Raw genomic sequence first — 25,330 nt, forward strand, 5'->3', positions numbered from 1 at the left:
TACCTTTTCTGCCATCTCCAACGTATTTTTGTTGAGAAATATTAAAAATCTCAAAGTTTTCAGGATAGAGTGTTACATAAGGGATAGTCTTCGACCTTGTGCGATCCGGCGAAGCAACTTTCGTCGGAACTACTTAAAAATTGCGAAATTACAAATGGATTGAAGCTAAGTACATAAGGACGGACATCAAGAAAACTGACAAAAAGACAAACTTAATCGATTAAAAAATTGATTCTCAATCGCTTGGTTTAAAAAAAGTTGGATTTATTTGGAGCTCTTGCGGATGTTGCATACGTTCACGAAAACTTAGTAACTTTCATAGCCAGAGACTTATATATCCATACACACGTAACATCATGTTCGATAAGTTTTGCAAAGATCAGAAGGTTAAAGCTTTACGTAGCCACCCAAAACTGCTAAACATAAAATTCATGACCAATTCATTAGGAGTCAAAGCATTTGGAAAGAGCGAAACGTGTTTGAATTTTATCAAAGGAAACACAAGTCCAAACAGAAAATACAATACATTTATCTATGCACCTATCAAAGGAAATACAATGCGCGGATCACTTAAAGCGAAAGCTAATCTTTTTTTTTCCTCCTCCTGCCTGTCAACAACAGCATCAGCATTATCAACATCAGCGTCAGCATCAATATCAGCTATTGTTTAATTGTTTTATTTTTAATTGCTAAGCAAAAATATCTCTATGAGGGTCGTGAGTATGCGTTTAATGCACACACACAAACACATACAAACAGAAAAATGCACGTACATCTGTGTATAAACAATAAAACTCAAATATCTACTAACAGGCATTTGAGAAACAATTAACCGACCAACATTAACTAGCGCTTATACATACTTGCACGCATGTATATGTCGTGCAAGCAGCGTTGTCTAGAGAATTACATCAATTCATTCATACTTTATGTACATTTAAATAGTTGGCATCGGCCAAACTAAAATGGTATCAAATCAAATAGCAGAGTAACTTAATTAAGCACAAATACAACGACCATGACCCTACAGCACAACTTAACACAGCCTTTGAAGATAAACGACCGACAGACCGACCAGCCGACCAGCCGACCAGCCAACCAACCAACCAACCGACCAACCAACCAACATGCCGAGATGGTAAATATGCAGATAAATTAAGCTTTTGCAAGTGTGTGCAGATGGGTTTTATTTGTTACCAGTGAAATAGTTTAAAATCGAGAAGGGTGCGTTATATTCACTGGAGAGAGCAACTTGTATCGCAATCACTCCACACTTTTTACAACTATTGTTTAAGCAACTATTTTAAAGATAAAGTTATAAAGAGCGGGAAAGAGAATTAAGTTAACGGTTTTCAAATGGCACAAACTGGTTTCGGCAAAATTTGTAACCAACAACTACAACAAAACTGAAACAAAAAAAAAAAAAAAGCCGAAAAACAATCACAAGAAAATCTTTTGCATATGCATACACATTAGAGCAGACAGATTAAATACCTAATAGACATAACGCAAGCTATACTGTACACTTTTCCACAATTTTTGTACTCTTCACGGATTCCGTCACGTGTTTTTAAGCCAATTAGTATTCTATGGCGAAAAAAAGAGACAAAAGCTTGCATCACTGTTAGGATTCTTAATGCTCTGAATATTTCGCGCACGTGAAGCCCCACACTGGACATTTGCCGTCAATTCCCAACTATGTCTCCTGACATGGAAACATTTATTGCCCTTATTTTGCAAAGCTATGCCAGCCTTCCTACAAAAGTATGGAAGACAAAGAGAATGAATTAGCCCTAGCAGTGAGAATCTGAATTAGTATTCCACTTTTTTCGCGGCTCGTTTCACTTCACCCACGAACTCGTATTAAGACCTATTGATATGCTACGGTATGATATATGCAACTCATTGGGGCTGAACTCATTTTCCCCTTTTCATCTTTCATGTCACTTAATTTTTCACGTTCGCTAGTCTTATTAAATTATAAAAAAGGACCCGCAGGACGAATATAACCAAACAGACCTGAAGACCTAAATTCATGTTTATCGTATCGCATCTTCCTTCCTTTGACGGCTTATCTTCGCCTGTTTCGCACTTCCCACGAAGCCCTATAAGGGCAGAATAACACCGATAAAATTCCTTCGCGCTAAAAGTAGAGGCGTGAATAACTTTTCATCGTTTCGCAATTTCCCTCCTTTCACAACATATTTCCGGTGGTTTCGCCTTAAGTCTACATAGGAAAGATTGTCTGCAATGAAATGTCCCGAACCAGAGTAAATTCCATTGTATTGCATTGCATTTCCCAACTTCAATGACACTATATTGGTATATAGGCAGTAAATTTAAACAGGCGCTAAGACGATGCCATCATATGCTTGGATTACCCAACTGTGCCGAAGAAAGTTTATATGAAATCTACATTTGACGCAACTTGTAGAAAATTGTTTTAGTTAATTCAAATGAGTTTATTTTGAGGTTAAGTCCGCCTGAGTAAGCAAGAATCTCTGGTTTCAAATCTCAAGTGCGATAGAGTTTCTAATAAAGCCGAAAGCCTTAGATGCTAATGCTTTTAAGACTTTAGTCTTAGAATTCATTCGCTGACTAAATTAATGATAATAATAATAATAATAATAATAATAATATTTTAAGGTTAAGCACGAAAAAATTTGAAAACTATGAGTTGCAACAAAGACTGAGGAGGATTCACACCGCGACATCTGAACAGTATAAGAAATTTGAATTAGTTGTAAGTTGACACCAATTTCCAACCTGCGTGCAGAAACTTTCAATGTTTCGATCAGGTTTGAAGTGGATTTCCTCATGTTTAGGGTCAAGAGCACACACATCGCAGATATGCAGACCGGCAGATATGATTTAATCGATTCAGAATTTCACGCTGAACAGGAATATATACACGTTATAGGTCGTCTGAAGTTTCTTTTTGCTATTTAAATGACGACAAATTTGCTTAATTGTCTCTGCACACAGTGTTCCCTATTACCCGGCGAACGCTTATGTCTCTGTTTCGTAGAATCAGAGAACATTGGAATTTACTGCCTAATGATGTAAATAGCAATTGTTGTAAATGAAAAGAAAGAGAAAATGTATGTATGAACACTTGTCGCTAAGCTGGTCAAACACCCAGCCTGCTTACTATATGTTTGTTAAACAACCTGTTCAAGTTCACTTTCAGCGAGAAAGAAATAAAGAAAGAAAAGACAAAAGAAACAATGATGCTGCTATACGATCTTGTACAGACTGCGTGTGGGGTGTTATGAGCAAAAAGCAAGGAATTAAAAAATGTAATCCTAAAGGTTTTTATATGAAAATTATTCAACGACTTTTCCCAATGCATCCCTAAAGTCTTTGAAATCTAACGCAGATAGGATTTCTTTGTTAGCAAAAAGTAATTGTAATATTGTCAAGAGCAAGATCATTACCAATTTTTCTGCTATTTTTATTTTTTTTAAATAACTGACAGCTATTGGTGGCTCCGGCTGCCATAATGCTTATGCTCACAGCGACACAAGCAATTGTATGTAACATGCAAATAGATTATGTTGCTTCCGTTGGGAAACATGCAAATATATTTTCAAACATAAATATTTATTGCTAAAAACTAGCTGCGGTCTGTCTATGTATGCGCGTGTGTTTCCTCATACTTTCACACTCCTCTCTCAAACGAAAAGAGCAAAAATAAAAAATCAGAAAAGGAGAGAAAACAAAACATACTTGACGAAAAGTGAGAAAATAAGGCAGAGCAAAAGGTCACATCGTACGGTTACATGTAAAAGTAAACCACGAAACCAGTTATGGTCTCCGTGTATCATCCAACAAATTCACACACATAATCATGTAAAACCTCAACCTTGCATTTCAGTTTTCGATGGAAGCGGTTTTTGGTTTTTTTTTTTTTCTTTTTTTTTATTGGCACAAAAAATAGCTTTGTTTTTGGGGAAGATTTCGTTTTAGGTTTGTTTTTTTTTTCTCTTTTTTCTTTTGGTGGAGTGAAAATGCAAAAAAAGATATACATTTATTATATGTTGTTTCTCTCCTTCTCTCCATGTGTGTGGAACGTTACAATGTCAAGCTTAAACATTTCCTGGCTTTTTGTTTTATTTGTTTGTTGTCGTTTAGCCGTTTTCTTCAGGTTTATTTTTTTGCATCTCTGCCCCGTCGGGCCGGGTTGGTTCGATTATTTTGCCTGTTTATTACATAACACCCTTAGCTGCAGCTTAAGCCGACGATATGTGAGTATAAATGTGCTTTACGTTGAGAGTTTACGTATCATTTGTGTTTGAGCAGCGTTTTGAAAAAGGAAAAGCACATCAAAAAATTACTTTTCCTTATGTGGTGTTAGATAAACAATAGTGCACGTCCTAGATGAGTATTTACTTAATTCTGGATTAATTTACTATTATTATGGCAAGAAAATATTTGATTGTAAGTAAAAATCTTTGTGATGTCATAACTGCCGAAAAACTGGGAAATAATTTATCACGATTTTTAGTTCAGTGTACTATCGGTGTGCTTTGGGGTGGCATTTAGCAAGCCGACGTTTGGGAAAGAATACGTACATATACGCATACACTTACCGGATATGAGTGGAGATCATCATCATGTAGAACATCATCATGGCGGAGGTGGGGGAGGAGGCGGTGATTTCATTGGTCCTCTGGTTGGCGGACTTTTGGGTGGTGGTGGCGGGGGTGGTGGGGTACATGGCGGTCATGGAGGCCATCATGAAACGATAATAGTGTCTGAGATCGGTGGTCATGGCGGCGGCGGAGGAGGAGGGGATGGAGGCGGTGGTGGTGGAGGTGGACATTATCATGGTGGGCACGAAACCTTACTTATCGCTGATGGCGGTCATGGTCATGGCGGCGGAGGGGGTGGGGGAGGGGGTGGTGGAGGCCACGAAACTTTCCTTGTTGCCAGTGAAAATCATGGAGCGGGCGGACATGGGAGCGGTTATGGAGGTTCCGGATTAAGTAGTGGCTACGGAGGAGGCGGCGGAGGACATGGAACTATCGTCATTGCTGACGGTGGGCACGGCTCAAGTGGTGGTGGGGGTTCGGGATTTGGTGGCAGTAGTCATGGAGGCCACAGTAGTTTTATTGTTTCTGGAGGTGGTCATGGAAGCTCCGGAGGTTATAGCGGAAGTTCGGGAGGTGGAGCTCAAGTTAAAACATACGCCATCATCCAAGAAAGTGCAGGCGGACATGGCGGTTACGATTATGGCGGTAGTGGTGGTGGTGGTGGTGGTAGTGGAGGTGGAGGCCATTCTTCAGCTCACATTGCTGCTTTAGCTGCTGCTGCTGGCACTCACGGCGGTGGTGGCGGTTACGGTGGCTACAGTGGTGGTGGAGGCGGTGGTTACAGCAGTGGCGGTCATCACGACGATGCAAAAATCGCTGCAGTCGCTGCTTCCTCATCGCACGGAGGATCTGGCGGTTATAGTGGCGGACACAGCAGCGGCGGTTATAGCGGTGGATACGGTAGTGGCGTTTATAGCTCCGGTCACGATGACAGCGCGAAAATTGCAGCGATTGCGGCGTCTTCGTCGCATGGCGGTGGTGGCGGCTACGGCGGCTACAGTGGTGGTGGAGGTGGAGGCTATAGCAGTGGCGGTCATCACGATGATGCAAAAATCGCTGCAATCGCTGCTGCTTCTTCACATGGCAGCGGTGGCGGTAGTTACGGCGGGGGTAGTGGTGGTTACGGCGGCGGCTATAGTTCCAGCTCCGGTAGTGGGCACAGTGCCAAATTAGCTGCCATTGCCGCAGCCACTTCCGGTGGCGATTCGCATGGTAGCGGCGGCGGCGGGGGCGGTGGCTATCATTATTCAGGCGGCGGTGGCGGCGGAGGTGGCTGGTCATCCTGGTAAATATATGACCGGCAGAAATTGAAACCAAAACTTAAATATAAGTCTAGTCCATTTCCACACTACACCATACGACACAAAACCACAGCACATCAATCACACGATGTCAAGCGCTCACACGAACCACAACTTCTCTAGATTTCATTTTCCATCATTTCCAACTGACTTGTTTCGTAATTTATGTAAATTTAATGATTACTCTTTTAATGTAAATATTTATGAAAATAATCTCTTCTTTATGTATGTATGTATATGAACGTGTGTAACTAACACCTTTATTGTTAATTAAAACGAGGAAAGTATCTTTTTAATTTAGTTGAAAGCTGAAAGATTTGGAAGATTAATATCAGGCCTAAGTATTCGTTATTTAACTTTGATTTTATTCCCTTTCCTGTCATGTTAGTTTGGTGTTGTTGTTTGGACATTTGTATACTTCACTAATTTAAGGGATAGCTATTAGTGCTTGAGTGGCATTTAACTTTTTGTCTCTTAATAGCAGAAATAACCACAAAATCCATTTTGAGCTACATGCTATCAAATATTTAAAGTCAAAGACACACACACATACACACGCAGACAAACAAATACACAAACTTGAACGATTGACATTTTGATAAATTACTTTTACTGGAGAATTTGACATATTGCCCAAAATGTACACACACACACACACACACACACACACTGCAGCAGTAACGAAAACAATAACAAGAACGACAACAACAACAATAGAAACAAAACGCATATACAGACGCACTCATATCCGGAAAAATATGAAATTTTCATTTTACCTAAAAACTCTCGGCAAGTGGAAAAAATTCAGCGGAATGAGTCAAAGAAGACCTCAACAAGTTTTAAAGAACTGTTAAAAGAAAAAAAAACAAAGAAAAAGAGATTGCCTTAGGAGGGCGCTATCAAACAGAGAAGGCTTATGTAATAATTTATGCTGCATGGTGTTACAGCGATGCTTACATAATTACGGTTTTTAAAGCTTTTAACTGCTTACCAGCCCCCGGCGAAACCCATAAAATTGACGACTGAATATGTTAAAGTTCAGCGAGTGAACGAGGGAAAGAGCAAAGTGAGAGTACGTATACAATTTTTTTTTTTTAAAACATGACCGCGTTCACAATACAATTTCATGATATTTGTTGTTGTGTTGTTATTGTTAACGTATTGGTTTGTAGCATAAGCTTATGCTTTGGATGAGATTTTGTGACTTAACTTTCTCATGCCATTAATTGTAACTAGTGGCGCATAAAAAAACATTACATTCAGCCATGGTAACGATGAGCGCGATAGTAGTAAAAGTTAAAGGAATCAAGTTGAAGTTGTCGAGTATAAAAAACACAAACTGCCAGAAAAGCTTACAAAGAATGAAAAAAAAAAAAAAGATTAAAGAAAAGCGAACTTTTTTATAGCTTCAATAGCGTCATACACAATGAAGTCCGACACAGATTCCGTGGATACTAAACGCCAGCGATGCACTTAAGACGTTTGTGCTAAAAACTTATTCCAAAGCAGGAAACGAGTGTAAAATGATTAAAAGGATGCCACTGCAACAACAACAGACGCGAAAACTAAATTACTATGACGCTATTGTTTTTGTTTGCTCAAATGATAGAAAATCTATATATATCTACATATATATATATATATATAGATATATGTGTGTGTATATCCAAATGTTTGTATTTCTGTCACTTGGAGCTGAAGTGTTTACAAAACAGATTTTCTTGAAAGTTATTTTGCAGCTGGTTAGATAATAAATTGTTAAATAGTTTCAGTTAAACTGAGTGAATTTTTCAATCTGGCTTTCGTACCACAGCGCCGCAGATGCTTGCTGCAAAAATGTTTTTGTCTTGCTAAAATTAAATTCTGCCTTGAACAGAGCCGATCGGCAGTTATCGGCGAATATTTTGGGCCTTAGCGAAGCCTTTTGCCGTAAAGAATAACGAACTTGCTCTAAGTGATGGGAACAACTAACAATTGCGCCCTGGGGCATCTGATGCCAAACATACTCTCACTTTAGCAAAGACTTATGCCCGCAGTAATATTCTTTTTTCAGTGAATACTTTTATTTTTTTAAGACCACACTTTTTTTAAGCATACATCCGCAGTCAAGTGATGGTTCGTCTTGGCCTCTATCTGTCAAACGAACTGATTTTATCCATTCTTTTCACTTTCCGTCTTTTAGTCCTAGTGAATGGCTGTCAGCTAGAATACAATTTCTTCCTTAGTTTCTATTATTTTTATACCCTACACGATAGCGCGGCTGGTGCGAATGCACGTAACACTCAAAATTCCTGAAGATAGCTTCACCTTTTGTCGTCCCGATCGGTTTGAAATCATTTTGGGAACCATTTTGCGCCTGTCTGTCTGTCTGTCCGTCCTTTTTCAGTAGCGACCTATCTTAATGAAATGTACTACCTTAACCAGTTTTGACCCAGCGACAATTCCTCTTGAAAATGGACTGAATTGGACCGTACCCTATATAAAGCCGTATAGTAAAAAAGTTATCATATGAAGAAATATTTTCAATTTGCAAAAATTTCTCGACAAATGTTGGAAGGATAGGGAGGCCCATCTTTGTACTTAAACAACAAATCTCCCAATTCTCAGTTTTAGCGTTTTATGATGAAAATTGGTCCGTAACAGTAATTTGATATAAAAATCAATTATATCGAATTCGTAACTTGAACTCCATCCCATGACGGGATGCAAACCTTTGTATGGTAAATGTAACCAATTTCTAGTATTGCACGCTACAAATTAGTCTATGTATGATAAAAAAATGAACTTTAAAAAATTTGAAGGTTACATATCTCTATTTTAGGTGTCCCTTTTTAGTTTTTTGGTAGTTTACCATAACCCTAAGTGAAAGGCTAATAAGACTTTAACAAGAAAATTAGGTGTGGTAGCCTTAAACCATACCGGTTGACATGAAAAGCAACTCTTGACGCGGGAAAAACACATTTCTGATATTTTATTACCAAATTAAGTTAAGCAAAGTGGTCTAAAATATTTAACCACCTTCTAGCCCGACTATATAAGGATTTTACTCTTATTAATTCTCTTAAAAGTTTACTCGTTGCCAACTCGATTTGAAACGGTTAAAAAGTCAACTAAAAGCTAGCGCCTTTACGTTTCTATTCAGTTCTGAAAAACACTAAAAGAAAAAAAAAATTGCTTATGCCCTTTCTGGAATATATATAAAGCTATATATGACTATATTTTACTTCTTTTTTTTTTCAAACTTGGAGAAAACTTGCCCCTATTTCTAATGAACACAAGACGATATTTCCACACACAAACCGGTATATGCAAGCAACAATCCGCCAGAAGAAATTGTTGGGAAGATATTTTAACAAGTCATGCTATTGTTTTGATTGAAGAGACGTGCAGCTAAGCGCTAAGCTTATCCTTAGATTAATTAAATGGACACAGAATTGCACTTTCGTTCCTATTCGTGCTATTACACACATTACATTCTCCTTTTCTTCTCATTTTTCCTTCCATTCATTCTCGAGCCATTCATTTGCGTGAACAATTGAATTTTACGAAGCATGTTTATGTTCAAAGCAACTCATATCCTTTCATACGGCATATAACAGTTGTTAAGAATGGGTAAGTGAAAGGCTTACATAGTCGTAAAGCGTGAGTGCTCTATGAAGCGATCAACGCAACCAATCAACCAACTCACAATTTCCTGCTTATCAGTATCAGTAAAAAGAGCACACTACAAATATCTCGTACTCGTCAATTCGCTTATGTGACGAGTGAATGAGGACGAGTGGCCTTGTTGTCATGGAGAAGGGGAATTTATGAGTGCCATGACAAGCTCCATTTTGATTGAGACCGCCATATAACGAGTATATATGTGTATCGACATTTTCACTTAATTTCTTTATCCATAAATTGCAAATAACAAGCGAGAGAAAGAGATTTGCTTCTTATTCTCGTATTCTGTATGTTAGTCAGAATAAATTTTCGCAATAATTTTTTGTTAAAGAAAAAAAAAAAAAGAAAACAATTTATATACTTTGTTCATCGATTTTTATTGTATATAGCTTTTGTTCTTTTATTATTATTATTATTATTATTATTATTATCATTTTTTAAGTACGTGTGTGTATATGCAAATAAGTGTTCATAATAATTCTTTACCTGTAATAATCTTCAATATAATGCGCGTTATAAAATTCTTTAATTCATTACCTGTTAAATATCTTTACTCTGAAGCGCGTTATAAAAATAAATGTAATAAAAAAATATTTGAAAAAAAAACAAAGAAAAACTTTGTAAGAAGAAAAATATTATAGCTTAAGTTAAGGAATTTCATTGCAACAAACATGACCAGTCGTTCCTGTCGGTCTGTGCGTGCGTATTGATGTATATTCCAAGTCTCTTTTAGTCTGCTAGTGTCTTATCTTCATCGACTTTTAGAAGCTCTTTGAAGGCGTCATATATGCTAAAGTAGAACGCGGTAGTCAGACCCGATTTCATAAGTGTCGGATACATGCCTTTGTAAAAGCCGCTTATTTTTTCTTCTTGAAGAGTCTTTTTCATGCAGTCAATAATACCATGGCAAGTTTGATTGTGACCGAAAGAGCGGCGAGCATTAAGAAAGCCTTGCAATTGCAAACGCTTCTTAATGAAATCTAAAGGATATAGAATAACTTTAGATAATACACCCGATGCAGCCCCAGTTAACAGACTGGTCGCAATGGACAATTTCTGATGATCGTGGCCCGACATTTTTGTTACGAGATCAATAATGTAATGATAAAACATGAAATTGAAACCTATTAGCGGACCTATTTGAAGGAGAGTTGTACCCAAACCGCGGAATAAACCCTGCACACCTTCTTCTTTGGCGATAATTGGCAATAAACGAAACATGCTACTGTGCCTCTGATTATGATCTTGCCCCACTACACGTGTCCGAATCACATCAAATGGCATAGAGGCAATGGCACCCAAGCAACCGGCCGAACCGCCCGCTACAAAATGTGTAAAATTCGTACGTGTACTCATGTATGGATATTGTCTTAACCTTAAGTCGATTTGTTCGTACGACCAAAATTGCATGATTGCATATGTCATGGTCAAGATCTGCCCGGCATTGTGGCCCTTCCAAAAAGCCAATAGGCCCTCTTCGCGATAAATGAGTCGGCAAGCCTGCGCAATTGAGGTATATTTGCTTTGACTGACGCCACTTGTAGCGACTGGTTCCACTTGTAACTGAAAGCGTATCTTAAGTACATCCAGGGGTTGAGTGAACGTTCGCGTTATAAACCCCGAGGCCGCTCCTGATATTGCTTGCTTCATTTGCGTCCAAGCCGAATAGTGCTGTATCTGTAAGTGAGCAGAGTCTTCATGGACCATTTTGTGTGAGGTGTTTTTTTGCTAATCGTTTCCGCTGGAAAGATACAATGAAACAACGACATAAGATAATAATTTTTTTTTTCAATTTTTCTCAATATTTTGCTAAAATGCTTAAAATGTAGCATGTTGTTATCCTATTACATGTACACTACACCGCTTCTTGCATTGAGTGCATATTAAGTATGTGCAGACGTATGAAAGATCCAGAAGACCTTGAGGTTGGCCCAACTTTTCTTATATCGATCGATGGCTAAAATCATTGAAATTTGCCTACCCTTTCCTCCAACTGTCCGTCTGTCCATGTATTTTTGTGTTTAATCTGCGCAAATTTTACGATATTTTGACGAAATTTGTTATACTAACGTGAGTTGGGTACAGGATTAATTATTTTGAAAATGAATTAGATCGGACCATCTTTACACCCGCTGCCTGAAAGTCTGATCTTTATTTGGCAACAACGTCTAACTTGTAATGATTTATGACAAAAATAGGCAAAGAACAATGAGATTCTTGAGAAGAAACGTAAATGTCTCATATGTGCATGACGTCAGCTCACGTTTAGGATCTTGTTGCTCTATAGGTAAAATGGATTACGTCTTCGAATGGAAAACAAATATATAAACTAAACGAAGAATTGCGGTAGACGAAAAGTAGTAAGCCGTTTAATGGTTGACCTTACACGACTGTAACGTTTTTATCTTATGGTTAAATGAAAAACTTATTGCATTGCAGGGTGGAAAACTTTTACATATTAGGAATGTGAATAAATTTCAAGGGATTTTTCGGTAAAATGACAAAAATTTCACGCGATATTTAATTCAATTTATTGTTGCTCTCACAGCATTACTTCTACTACCGCTTAGGCAAAATATGAATTCCGTTCAGCAAATACAATCGATCGTTTGATACTTTCAGGCCAGTTAACCGCAATAAATGCAGCCGACATGGAAATTCAACTTTATCGCCGATGTAAATGGTTATGTCGCTTATTCTGTACCAAGATCCTTTGGATATCGTAAGGCCGCTATTGTTTATTGAGCAAAACTGACCTTCAAATTAACGAAAAGAATCACAGTTTCTTGGAAATGGCGGTCTTCTGTTACAAAATTCGACTTAGTCAAAGCACTCAGGAACAGCACACAGCATGTGTGCGCAGAGGGCAATATATAACCTACAGTACTGCGAAAACCTAAAAGATAGCACATTCACACGGAAGAGTTTTAGCTTGATTCGCGGTTTACGACAACTGCCGGAAGACACAGCAAATCAATTCAAAGTCCTCAAAATCAGGTCTCATCCCCTTTTCATATGAAAAACGATGTCATTCGTTTGCTTACTTTTTACAAGTCTGCACTCGGACGCTCAAATATTCGGATAATTGCAATTCTACGACTTGTCTTCAACTTCCCGACGAATATTTTACTTTTATAATAAAGCCAAATGACTGCCGCTTGATATTAGGATTAGGTAAGAATCGCGCTTACATGGTCGATCAAATCTCAGTGAGATGTGACTTGGTCGTAGCCATATCGAGTGTTCCGTCGGTAAATTTACAACACTGGCCACCCACCGTACCTTTTCCTCTTCCCTCACCTCTTTATGGCCGTCCTCAGGCAACACGTGTACGGGACATACCCCGAGATAAACGTGCAGTGATTTCAAATAGCTTCACTTTAGCCTCTTTAGGTAAATGAGTTTTGTATTTCCTGAAACTGTTCGTTCACCAAACTTGGATGGCAATGAGTTTTGTCCTACACTCCTACCAAACAACGCTCATCAAACGGTTGCTTTTTGGAGGATAAAGTGGTTTCTTACGAATAGCAAAAGGAATTTCCTTTCTCCAAATGCGAAAACTTTAACTTTCCTGAACGCCTTGATTAAGTAGGAGATGAACTTTATCAGAAACGATGATTCTTGGATTAAAGCGAAAAAATACATTTCCCTTTTCGCAATCACTTTCCATAGCCATAATTTTCTGTTGCGTAATCCGTGACTACAAATGGTATAATGTTATCATTCCGTATATCAAAATGTTTCGGTCTGGATGCCGTTGATAAGTTTTTTTGCATAAGATTAGAAAAAAGTGACAAATAGAACATCACATGATTTTATACTTTTATCAATATGATAGTAGTTTGGCATCGACAACCGACAATTATTACGTTGGACATACGTAGGTCATTCTTATCGAAAGGATTAGTTTAACTAAATAAATGATGTTTTGCGAAAATTAAATTAAATTTAATAATAGGCAGATTATAAAATTAATTTAAATCATTCTACTTATTATACTTTACACCAAAATCAATATTTATTTATTGTATGTGAAATTGAAATTTCAGTTGCCAAACATCAAGTTGTTGCCTACACACAAAAATCCCAAATTAAACATGAGAATCGCCATATACAACTGGTGCGTGAATATGGTTTTCATCCACGCACTAAAGCCACCGTGGAAGATGGCGACGTTCTACCAAAAAAATTCGAACCATTCCCAGAAAACATGTACGGAAAGCCGCTGGAAGAAATCGATACTTTTATCTACGAAGAGGTAAGTGAGAGAACATGTCTTCTTATTTTTCTGCTCCTTACGTTACGTAAGGGGATTAAAATTATGACAATGCTATGCGAATGATAGCGAAAGGTCTTTTTTCCCGCGTTTTTCTTTTCTTCTTCTATTGAGAGCGCATTAGTAGTGCAACGGTTCGTTCGGTTAGTTTCGCATTTCAATTCATAAAAATCTATAATTTTTTTTTTCTTTTTTCTTCACTCTTCATTTCGTAAACATTTTATTTTCATTAAAAATTTCATATTAAATGATGATAAATATTTATTGACGAGATGAATATTGAGTTGAATATGATGTGGGTAGGGAATGAATAAATTTCATCTACCCATCACGTATCATTAACCAACCAAAAAACGCATTTAAGCTTGAACGAAGCGATTTAAAAGTTAGCATATAAATGACAATGTATGCTTGGACGAGTTTGAATGAGTTGTTAAAAATAATTCGCACCAGTTTTTCAGAATTAAAACCGACTACAATCGTCTAATGAAAGAATATTCAGTTTGTTGTATTCTTTGTGCTATAGATATCTATATACAACGAGGTTATGTACGATACGAGCAGAAAAACTATAAGAGGATTAAGTTTTGATATAAAATTTTTAATTTATTTCGACTGCATTTGGAGTTGAACTAAATTAGTAAATATTCCCGACGATAATAATTATTAAGTACAGTTTTATTAGTTAAACGTAGTTTACATTATATCTGGCAATCGCTTTGAAATGAAGAAGTGTTGCTCGTTCTATTACAATATTACAAAATTATATTTTTTTAGATGCTTACCAAATGCAAAGGGAGCGTGCAAGTAGGGAAAAGTATTTTCGTATAAACATAATTATATCGGATCTCTATATTCTCAACGTTGCAACGCCATGGTGGCCTAGTATGCCACAATATCATTTTCTTCCAATTTTTATCTTGATATCGAGACATTATTTTAAAATAAGAGTCCAGTCCAGTGTGCGTCCTTGAGCCAGAACATATCAGTGCGCCAGAGTTTATTCAATATTTAACAGAAGAACACACGAGCAAACACCACAAAGACGGACAGAAAGCTCAATTTCGAATCGATTGATACCATGAAACGTAGCTCTATCTTAAGTATATCTCAGCGTTGTATATCTCTGTGCAAAAGTAACGTACCAATAAGTAAGCATAAGCATAATTTCATCCAAAATCGATTGATTTCAAAATTCGATAAATCAGACGAAAGCTTTAGGCAATAACTAAAAATAGTGCAGTGGGCAAAGGCTTAATATTAAATACGCAATCCAATAGTTATTCACGTAAGGACTTTTCAAAGTAAGGCGTTATATGGAAAGTGATCAAAAAGTGATCCGATCCGAATCGTTTTCAATAGTGTTCATTCTTGGACTAAGACAGACATCAAAATATCTCAGAAATTGCGGCCGATAAGTCGAACGCAAGAAAAGGAAAAAGACGGACGGACAGACAAACTTAAATCGATTCAGAATCATTTTCTGAAAGGTAGTTCTTTCAGAGCTAGGTATCATGACTACAAGGACTTGTGAATAATTAAAAACTGAGAAGCCTTATATTTCGGTGGTATTGCGATAAAAATACGAAAACCGGTAAGGAAATCACATCCACGCATGAAAGAGAGAAATTACTTTAATACGATGAAAATCGGGATTGAATTTGTATGAACGGAGTGAAAATGTTAACTTTCAATAAACAGTATTTAGAATAGCGGACAAAAAGTACCGGGACTAAATGGGAAAAAAATCTTTGCAAAATCTGACTCTACTCATCAACATAGTTCCTTCGAAAAGTGATACAATTAGTCCGAAAGTAATATAACACACCAATGCCTTTTCTATAGAACTGTTTGCCATAAAACTTCATATATGCATTGACGTTTCTCTGGAGAGAGAGATTTTGCGGCTTGCAAACAAACATTACCCGCCGGTTGCCGGAACTGCCTGCAAACGAATACACCCAGTCACAAGTCGGTCATTCCTAGCGTCTGTTACCTGTTTGTAGATCTAAAACGAATGCTCCAGGAAGCAAAATAGTGAGCAAGCGTGGTATCAACTTGCAAGAAAGCTTTCTCATGTAAAATAGTGAATACAATGTTTTTAAATGTCTTCAGTTCGCCATCTATCTCTTTCGACTTCGAATATGAATGTCGCCCGTGTTCGCACCGCTTCGTTTAAAATCAGTGCAATTTTTGTTTTCGAGTAAGAAGAGTTTCGTCATCACGAACCAATGTACGCAAAAATGCATGATATTCGGATTTTTTCATCGATCGGAAATAGCAAAAGTAACGTCGTTAGAGACGCTATAACTCGCGAACAAATGACCAAAATGTCATAAGCATTTGGCAGTCTCTCCTTGAGAATTGGCCATTTCTAGAAATAAGATCTTTTTTTTTTTGCTGAAGAGACGACTACGGGCCACTCCCAGCACTCATTGTTCGATATTCAAAATAGATATATACGTTAAGAATGGTTTTAAAAAATAGGGAATGAAGGATTTCACTCCTGTGGAGGTCAGACAATACGATTTTTTAACATCATAACCAGAGGGAATGGCAATAGGATTCAAGACGACGATAAACTAAGTTTTGCTGAACGGGTGATCATCTAAATATTTAGCATAAATATGGTCAGGTGACTAATACGCTCAAAATAAATAAAATCTTTCGAAATATTTATCTAACAACAAGAAATAGTTACAGTATTAAATATTCGGAACACTTTCCTATTCATCTCAATTCAACACTTTATTACAAACCACTTAGTTTAACATATTGTTGTTCATCTCGTTTGCTTAATTTTTATGGATAACTGATGGTCTTCTTTTCTTTTTTTTTTAAAAATAAATAAATAAAAGTGAAGAAATTCTGTAATCTCTCAGCCCAAGTGCTTATAAAAAGTTTGTGCCGGAAGCTGTTCAACAAATTCAGAAGGACTCTCGTTAATAAAACTTTTCTCAAGCTCTTCTCTTGACTATAGGAAATACTTAGAAAATATACAAACAACAAATTTTTTTTTTTCAAATTTTTTAAGAAATATCTCCATTAAAATATCATCTTTAGCTAAGCAAGATAAACCTTAACGTAACGTGGAGGTTATTCAACATATTGGAAACAATCCTCGTAAACAAAACTTTGTTGAACTTTTCTTTTGACGGTGAAAAACTTGCTTCTAAAAAATTGTTTTTTATTAAGATTTAACTAAGGAAATTCTCCATTAAAATGTCACCTTAAACATATAAACCTTAACACTTCAAATATATTCAATACATTAGAGAAAAGAGAAACCTAGGAAATAAGAGAATGGTTTTGGTAAAAGAATTTTCGCTAACTTTTTTTTTTTACGTTCACTTGACAGTAAAAATGCCAGTAAAAAAATACAGATAAGAACATTATAGTCGGGCAATGGCGACCGTTACATACCCTACATAACTTTGCTTAGTACACATATTCACGCGTCTTGGTAATCATACCCTAATTATTGCAAATAATTTTCCAGCAAAGGCCCACCACCTTTCCATGAAAGCTCGCGCTCTGGAGGCTCCGGAAGATATCACTTTCCAAATATTTTACTACACTTCAGTTTTAAAAAAATAGAAAATCTCTCCATGTAAGGATTAGACTTTCATGATAACCCTCTACATACGTTATAGAATAGAAAAATAGATCTATCTGATCCAAAGTGGGCGCCAAGAAATAGACCCACGCTTTTCAAATTTATTCCACATATTTTTATGTCCAATTACTATCATGAAGAAATTTTCATCATAAAAGAATCGATTTTCTTACGGACGTTTATATGAGAGGGCTCCAGCCGAACCAAAGCTTTTATACTAACTTAGACTGGCACCCTACTCAGCGAGTTTCGTTGAAAAACTTTAAAAATTGCACATTTTTCCATTTCAGGACTTCTCAAAATAGGGAGTTATATGGGGAGGGTTCGAAACCGTAGCCCGATCCGAACCATTTTGAGTAGCGTTCTTCCTTAACTCAAAGCAAGTCCGTGTACCAAATTTTATCAAATTATCGCAAAAATGACGTCACAAAAATACACGGATAAACGTCAGACGAACAGACAAGCTTAATAAAAGACGGGTCTATCTTAAGCTCCTCTGTGTGTGATATGCGTTCGCAACTACTTAATATACCAACAACCACAAGCGCTGTAAGATTTTAAAAAATTAATGTTAAGAAAACATTTTCCATAATAAAATCATCTTAAACATCTTGTGGGTTTGTTGCTTACGACACTGGCGTACACTCATAAATTGTGCGAACAATAAACAATGATTAAGTTTTGCTTGTATCTGTCAATGACACGACGCACGCAGATATTTAAGTATTCAGTAGAAGGTGTATACCTCTGCTGTGCATTCCATTATCTGGCATTCGATCTACTTAAGTGATATTAAGCGCTTGTTATCTTATTAAAATATTAATCAATTGTAGCCACTTGTGCTTGATTGCATACAATTCTAGAGATGTGTAAATGCAATAAACAAATATTGATTTGATTTCGTATATGAAGCAATAATAAATCGTAAAAGTCAACAAAACAGAAACGAAAATTTATACGCCGTCTATTCAATATAAGATTGCGTTAAACAGTACAGTAAGAGCTGGTTAATTTATCGGTGATTATTGTTATTGTTGTCATGTTTAACAAACAATAAAAACTTAAAAGTTTTTATAGCAAACAATTACTATAACAAATGATTTATCTCTGCTGTATAATGCTTCAATTAGTTTTATATAAAAAAAATATATTAAAGGCTTGAATTAATTCTTTTCTTCTTTTACTTCTCTTCTTATGATTTTAAAAAGCAAAGCTTAATAACTATATATGTGTACAAAGATAGGAATGAAAGTGGCCGCAGCTGCCTTTACCGATCGTGCATTCACTTTAGCTACGACCACATATCAATCGTAGTTAGGCAAGGATCTATCGCTCTGTGGATTGACCCCGTGAATGTCATGCCAACTTGATAACGTAGCCCAAAAAGAGCCCAACTTGAAATTTCAAATTAAATTAGGTAATGCATATAGGTAAGGGCACAAGCATAGCACACAATAGCACTTGCGTATGGGCCAGCCGCAGTCCTTTCCACACCCGATCGCTGGCCGTAATTTAAAACTAGACACGTTAACCTTTGTGCTTACCCGAATAAATCGACTTCGAGTCTTATGTTAACTGAGGTTAGCTACACGAATGTGAATACTTCGCAGTATAAATTAATATTACGCTTTCAAATCCTGTTCTTGCTAAACAAAGCCTTTATCCCAACAAACGTAATTCTCAGCGGAAAAATGAGTCATCTGTGGGGACAATCCAGAACTCAGGTAATATTTTCATGTTACCGAAGGAACCGGGGCACTGCTTAAATGAACTTTTTCGAATCAATGAAAATCTTGTGGATGTGCTAGGACGTCCAAAACAAGCGATTGTAGTGTTTGGTTAATCGGTTTAATAAGTTGTATGCGAGTGTTTTTTATCTACGGTTGGCCTTTAATCTTCGCTACGTATTATTTCGAACATGAAAATGGCATTATAGCTATCGTCGATGGAGAATGCTAGAGAAACATGATAACTGATTGTCTGTAGCAAAAATTCGATGATTTCAACCTGGACGATATGCGGCTTCCACAAAATGTTGCAATAAGCCGCACATCGCGTGGCATCATCAGTTTATTACGGGAAGGGTCCAACGACAATGCAACCTCTCAAAATTGCCTATATCAGCTTGTCACGAAGATCATGCGACACAACTCTATTTGACGTTTTACTTTGAGGTTATCTGGGAGCATTAGCCAATAAACCGCGAACTCTCAACGACTATATTGTTAAGATTTTTCGTATGAAAAGCTTTATGTGAAAAAGCAGCGAAAATTTCGTGTTCCAGGATTGAATTTTTACAGAAGTCCAGAGGCGGTCGTTTATATGAAATCAGTTTTCAAATCAATATGATATGAATTAAAATCTACAATGAACGAAAATCCCCCCACATTATATAGTGAATAATGGGTAATAGATAACTTTGCGTTTCTCCCTTCGGTACTTTGGTGTCATTGCCCAAACGGACAGCACAATACATTACCCTGTTAGGGCTAGGATCTCTAAAGTAGAATTGTCTGGATATTGGTTGAGCTTTGCCTTGGTTGAGCTGTGCCTTGCAAAACTAATTTCTTTAATCCGTTACACCGTTCTCCAGATATTTTATTTATTTTTTTATTTTATTGCCCCTGCATATAATCCTTTCATCATCATTTTTCTGTAGACTTGAATCAACGAAACAACATTTCCCCGAAATGTGTTGTTCTGATGATGTCAAAATATAACTTTCACTAGGCGTTACACTATTGCTTTTTTTATCACCTCTTGACATATTCTCCTACACATAACTGTTTTTTAAATTTGATTTTACTTGAAAAGGTGCTTCGCAAACGTGAAATGAAATTGTATTCGGAACGGATGAAATTAATTCAAATACCGCCAGTATTTCGCACAAGTACTAGTTGATATTTTTCTATATCGAAAAAAAAGCAACAAAAATATGTGCAATAAATTGAATACTGATAACGAAAAACTAATAAATTTTATTAAAATTTACTTAAAAAAAAAAAAGGAGGAAAAAATAGTAATGAAAATGCTATTAATATAAGCGTTGTTGACATTTTTGTGAAAGTCTTTTATAATTGAATCGTAGGGAAAATATTATCATAAAAAGGGCAAAAGAGAAGTGACAAAACATTGTTATCATTATTCAAAACGGGAAAGGTACTTTTTAGGACAGCTTTTAAAAAAAATGTTTTTTTCATTTGTAACCGCCAAAGGAACAAATTACAAATACAATGGGAATGCCTTGTGCAGGGGAAAAAACATTTTTAATTTTTCAATTCTTTTTTTGCAGTAGAGTTCACTCGGGATGTAGCTGACGTGAGAGCTCACTCGGTAAAAGTATAAATAACACTTACCGACTTGGCACACATCCACTCGGCTAGAGTCAACACTTCTCTTCGTCTCGGACAGGCACCGTGTTAGGCGAATATGGGTCATCCCCTAAGTAATTGGTCATCTTTAAATAACATGCACTGACTGTGCGAAATTTCATTTCTAGGCAAGAATATAGCAACCCGTAGGCCATAAAATTCCAAAGGCCATTTTGTTGCTTTCGATCTGTGGCGGATCGTGGTAGAGCCTAGTCTTATTGATGGTTAGCAGATTGTCAGTAGATTATCTCGTTAGGCGCCATACTCACCACCAAAACTCTTTGTCCTTGACTTATCAGATAGAAGGTTTGACCATCTCTTAGTTTGACACACTCAGACAAGGAAACCAAATACAAGACGCTAACGAAGTGAGGACAGTTGCTCTTGAACACACCCCCTTAAACAAATTGTTGCGGATGCACTTGCCATCCGCGCAGTATTTGCGTGTTTAAATCCCAAGCGATCCGTAAGAAAAAGTTTCTCATCACAACTATTTGCGCTCATTCTCAAAACCCCTTTGTTACGACTCAAGCGAGTACAGGTTTGTGAAAGTCACTTTCTGAAGTCCATCTTTGCTATAACTGCATTCATTTTCAAATTTCGTCTGCGTAGTTGGAATATGTGTGACGTGCAACATCTCTAATTGTGCAAAGGGCCTGATGCCCATTGTCGGCGGATGCAATGTTAGACAAACGCGTTTATTTCCACGCTTCGTCCTTAGAATTCAACTAAGCAGGGTATGGGAGTTTAGATTGATCGTTTTACCTCCATATAGGCATCGCCGAGAGAACAAGCTGAAGCTCATCTTTTTTCATCGTTTACCCCTGCTTCAGTGACGTAAGCTACACACACTAGCGGGACATAGAAGAAAGACAAGCAAGGTCTTTCACTTTCTGCCATTAAATCTATGCAAAGCAGGCAGAAAGGCTCGCCTATTATCGAACTGCGTTCTGATACAATTTAGTTGAGTTCAAGTTTATCTTTACTCATCTTTTGTTTCCGCTTTCGCGATATAAATAAAAAAAATAAACTTGCTGCCAAGCGGAAAGATAGACTTTGCTATAAATCGACTCAAATTATTACAGTATTGATTAAGAATGAATTATTTTTATTGTTTACGAAATCTCGATAGGACAATTCAGATTGTTGCAACAACAGCATGAAACCTTAGTATGGTGGTGAGCACAACAACAACAACAACAACAACAACAGCAACATAAATAATGGCATACTTGCGTACTTGCGTACTAAACACACTTTGGTAAATCCTTGCTTAGAACTTTCTTAAAATAATCAAATAAGAATAAACGAACCGTAGAGAATGGGATATCACAGCGGTCTACACATACATACATACACACACACACACACACACACACACACACACACACACACACACACACACAATGTACTACCTACGTACGAATCAAATAAATTTCCAATATTTTGAAGTAGAATCTTCTTTGATAAATTGCCATCAGTGGGAATGGTATGGGAATGATAAAATATAACTCATTCGTTCGGTACGATATGTTCCGTATGTGCGCTTATTGCATGCCTGCTGCCAACCACAATAACAAAAGCTTGCTATTACGTAAATGATAGATGGGCATAGAGGGGGGGATGGAGGGTAATTTTTAATTTTTTGCAAATAACAATATTATCCAATAACTCTAATGAAAATTTCGTTTTTCGTTTTTCTGTCGAAAAGATATAAAATTACAAACAAAATGAATTGATTGCTTATTGGAAAACAGAATCGTTTAGATTGATTGGATTAAAAAAGAAATACAACAGCTATGCATAGATGCATGACGGGAGGGATGCGATAGGTACCAATGTCTATAACGAAAAGCATTTCCTTTCTTTCTGCTTAACACTTTTTAGCACTACAGCTGTCAAAAACGTCACTTTCAAGGTTTCCAATTTTCCAGCTTTAAAGAAGTGCATGATAAGTAATTTTACAAAAATTTCCCTAAAGGTCTTAAGACACTTTTGCTAAAGTTTTATCTACAAGCTGTCGCTTTCGACACATGTTTATTTCTACTAAATACCTAAAATTGACATCTATTCGCGTCGCGTTGCCAAATCGCAGATTTCAGTATATTTTCCTCAATCAAACACACACGCACACATACACACTTTCGGAAAAAAAAAAGAAAAACTTTACGCCCAATGTTTAATAATACAGAACATAAATCCGTTCCGGTGTACTATTGGAAGTGACCTTCCAGGTCATTGCCCTCGCCCAAGCCCTTAATCTTAGCAGCCAATTGCTAGCTCGCTTTGACACTCCACAGGAATTGTCTACACCTGTGAACGTCCTTTGGACTCCTCTGTCCGCTGGCTAGACAGTCAGCCAACCCTCGATGCATGAATGGGCAGGAACCCATATCAGATGTACTTCATTGCACCCGATCAGCTAAAGGCGCTACAACACTGGTCTACATGTTACAGTTCGTTTTTTGTAAGACCTTTATGACTATGATTGTCGGAATGAAAGCAGATCGGCCCTCTCCTGCATTGGCAATCTTGGGCACTTGTCGTTGCTCTGCTTGCAATATTGGGGCAGTATATCCCAATGAAATGGCCTTCGGTATACTAACACTATCACGGATTACTCAGACCACGATAATTGACTTTTCACATTTATATCTCATTTCGCTTTTATTAGGAAAATTGTAAGGCATGAATAAGTGACTTACATAAAGCGATAAATTTTGTGAAAGCTAAATGCCCGCTGATTTATTTTCTCGAACTATAACGTTGTTATGTAGTGTAAACATACAAACGTAAATAATATATAAATGTAAAAAAAAATGCAATTTAAAAATTGAATATTTGCTTACGTCAAACCAAGCCAATTAGAGCCCAAGAGAATCACTTTTTTGAAAATAGTCACCCTACATGTGAGATCACTACAGTCCTACTACAGTCATTAAGGTAAAAATAAGACTTGTCTTGGAAATTGAGTTCTGATGGAATATATTGCAGGATTTTCACCGACAAACAGAGATGTTTGGTTGGGTTCAATTGTCCCGCAATTGTCCAGGTGTAGGTGACCTAAATATTGACGTTTGAACTGTGTAAGCTTCACTTGTTTACAAGCGGCCTTTCAGTATATATCAGAGCTTAAAGAAATGAACGCCATCTATGGCACTCTATTATCCCTAGTTTTAATTACATTAAACGCAAAAAAAAAAAAATTAAGTTAACTTGGAGGGAGAATGGTACAAGCTACGAAACCATTAGAAGGTGGAGATTTTGGGCAAAAAATTTTTGTCTTCAAAATAATGAAATTCGCCTACGTTCATCCATCTCGAGCAAAGGCAACCAAGAGAATAGTTTTTAGCTTAGGTTGGGAAGTTCTACCGCATCTCGCATATTGTCCAGACTTAATTCCCTATGGTTGCCATTGCATTCATGTTTATCAGGTCAGTGGTTTGCAGACATTGCAGATGCATGAAAATGGGTCGATGGCTATTTCGACTTCCACCCGGCATGCTTTCATCGCGGGCCCCACTGCAAGCTACTCGATAAGTGACAAAAGTCCACAAATATTGATGATGCATTTTGCCATTATTTTATTTGTACATTTATCAGCTTGGCGCTGTACACGATCGATTAGCTTTAATTACTATAGTGCGGAAGTATTTTCTTAGTTAGGAGGTCTACAAGTTCGAAATGAATATCGGTCTGGCTGAGCAGATTACTACGCTTTGCATTTAGAGCTTTTCAAGCTGCTTTACAGTGGTAATACTTTACGAGTGGCCGAATTACGTCGCAGTGGCCGAGTGACCGATTAGCAAGAGTCTGGACTAGCAACTCTCAATGGTCGAGGGTTCAAATCTCGCGTGTGATAGAGTTTCTTAGATGCTTAAAGAAAGCCTTAGATGCTGCTTGTGCTTCAGGACTTTAGTCTTAGAATTTATTCTCTGGCTGAATTAATAATAGTAATAAGAATAGTACGTCACAGTTGAAGAATAGAATGTTTACACTGTTGTGTGTATTTTTAATAAGAATTAACTTTATTAGCTTTATTGTGTATTTATTTAAAGGCATTAAAAACAATTAAGCTATAAAAGTGAGTACAATGAGCCGCATAAAGTTTAGCATTATTATGTTTTCTTTATTATTATAACCCACTTAAGCTTGTATCCGTTTCGAATAAAACACAGCTGTGAATCACTGATTTCAATCTTAAATCTCCAACGGAAATTTTTTAATACACTATTAAAAAGTTTTTAAATGAAACCATGTCGATTTAGGATTTTTCTCTTATTTTTAATTGTCATGCATACGCAGATTAAGACACACTCACAATCATAAGTTATCCTGACTTGGTCGTTTGTCGTGCAACATGTACACATAAGACTTGATTGAATTTACGATTATAAGTAATGTTTCATGTTGAACAAAGTCAGAAATAACAGAAATATCCGGAATAAGCTCAGGGCAAGAAAGAAAGTTTCTTTACCAAATAGAAAGGGGGAGGAGAAGTTCTT

General features: G+C 36.9%; 2 protein-coding genes across 7 annotated transcripts in view; one reads left to right on the top strand and one right to left on the bottom strand.

Moving 5' to 3' along the window:
- Positions 1 to 25,330, top strand: part of LOC119636173 (sodium channel protein 60E) — a 158,973-nt gene that overhangs the window by 43,048 nt on the left and 90,595 nt on the right. For all 6 annotated transcript variants that reach the window (XM_038031361.1, XM_038031362.1, XM_038031364.1 and 3 more), the window contains exon 2: positions 13,612 to 13,820. In XM_038031361.1, the coding sequence (XP_037887289.1) occupies positions 13,612 to 13,820 (209 nt within the window). The remainder of the gene's footprint in view (positions 1 to 13,611; positions 13,821 to 25,330) is intronic.
- LOC119636174 (mitochondrial thiamine pyrophosphate carrier) overlaps positions 10,020 to 25,330 on the bottom strand; it is a 70,762-nt gene continuing 55,451 nt past the window's right edge. Inside the window, exon 2 of the mRNA XM_038031367.1 lies at positions 10,020 to 11,303. Within this exon, the coding sequence (XP_037887295.1) occupies positions 10,292 to 11,269 (978 nt within the window). The 5' untranslated portion in view covers positions 11,270 to 11,303 and the 3' untranslated portion in view covers positions 10,020 to 10,291. The remainder of the gene's footprint in view (positions 11,304 to 25,330) is intronic.

The sequence above is a fragment of the Glossina fuscipes genome, unplaced genomic scaffold (assembly GCF_014805625.2).
Source record: "Glossina fuscipes isolate IAEA_lab_2018 unplaced genomic scaffold, Yale_Gfus_2 28, whole genome shotgun sequence".
Lineage (NCBI taxonomy): Eukaryota > Metazoa > Arthropoda > Insecta > Diptera > Glossinidae > Glossina > Glossina fuscipes.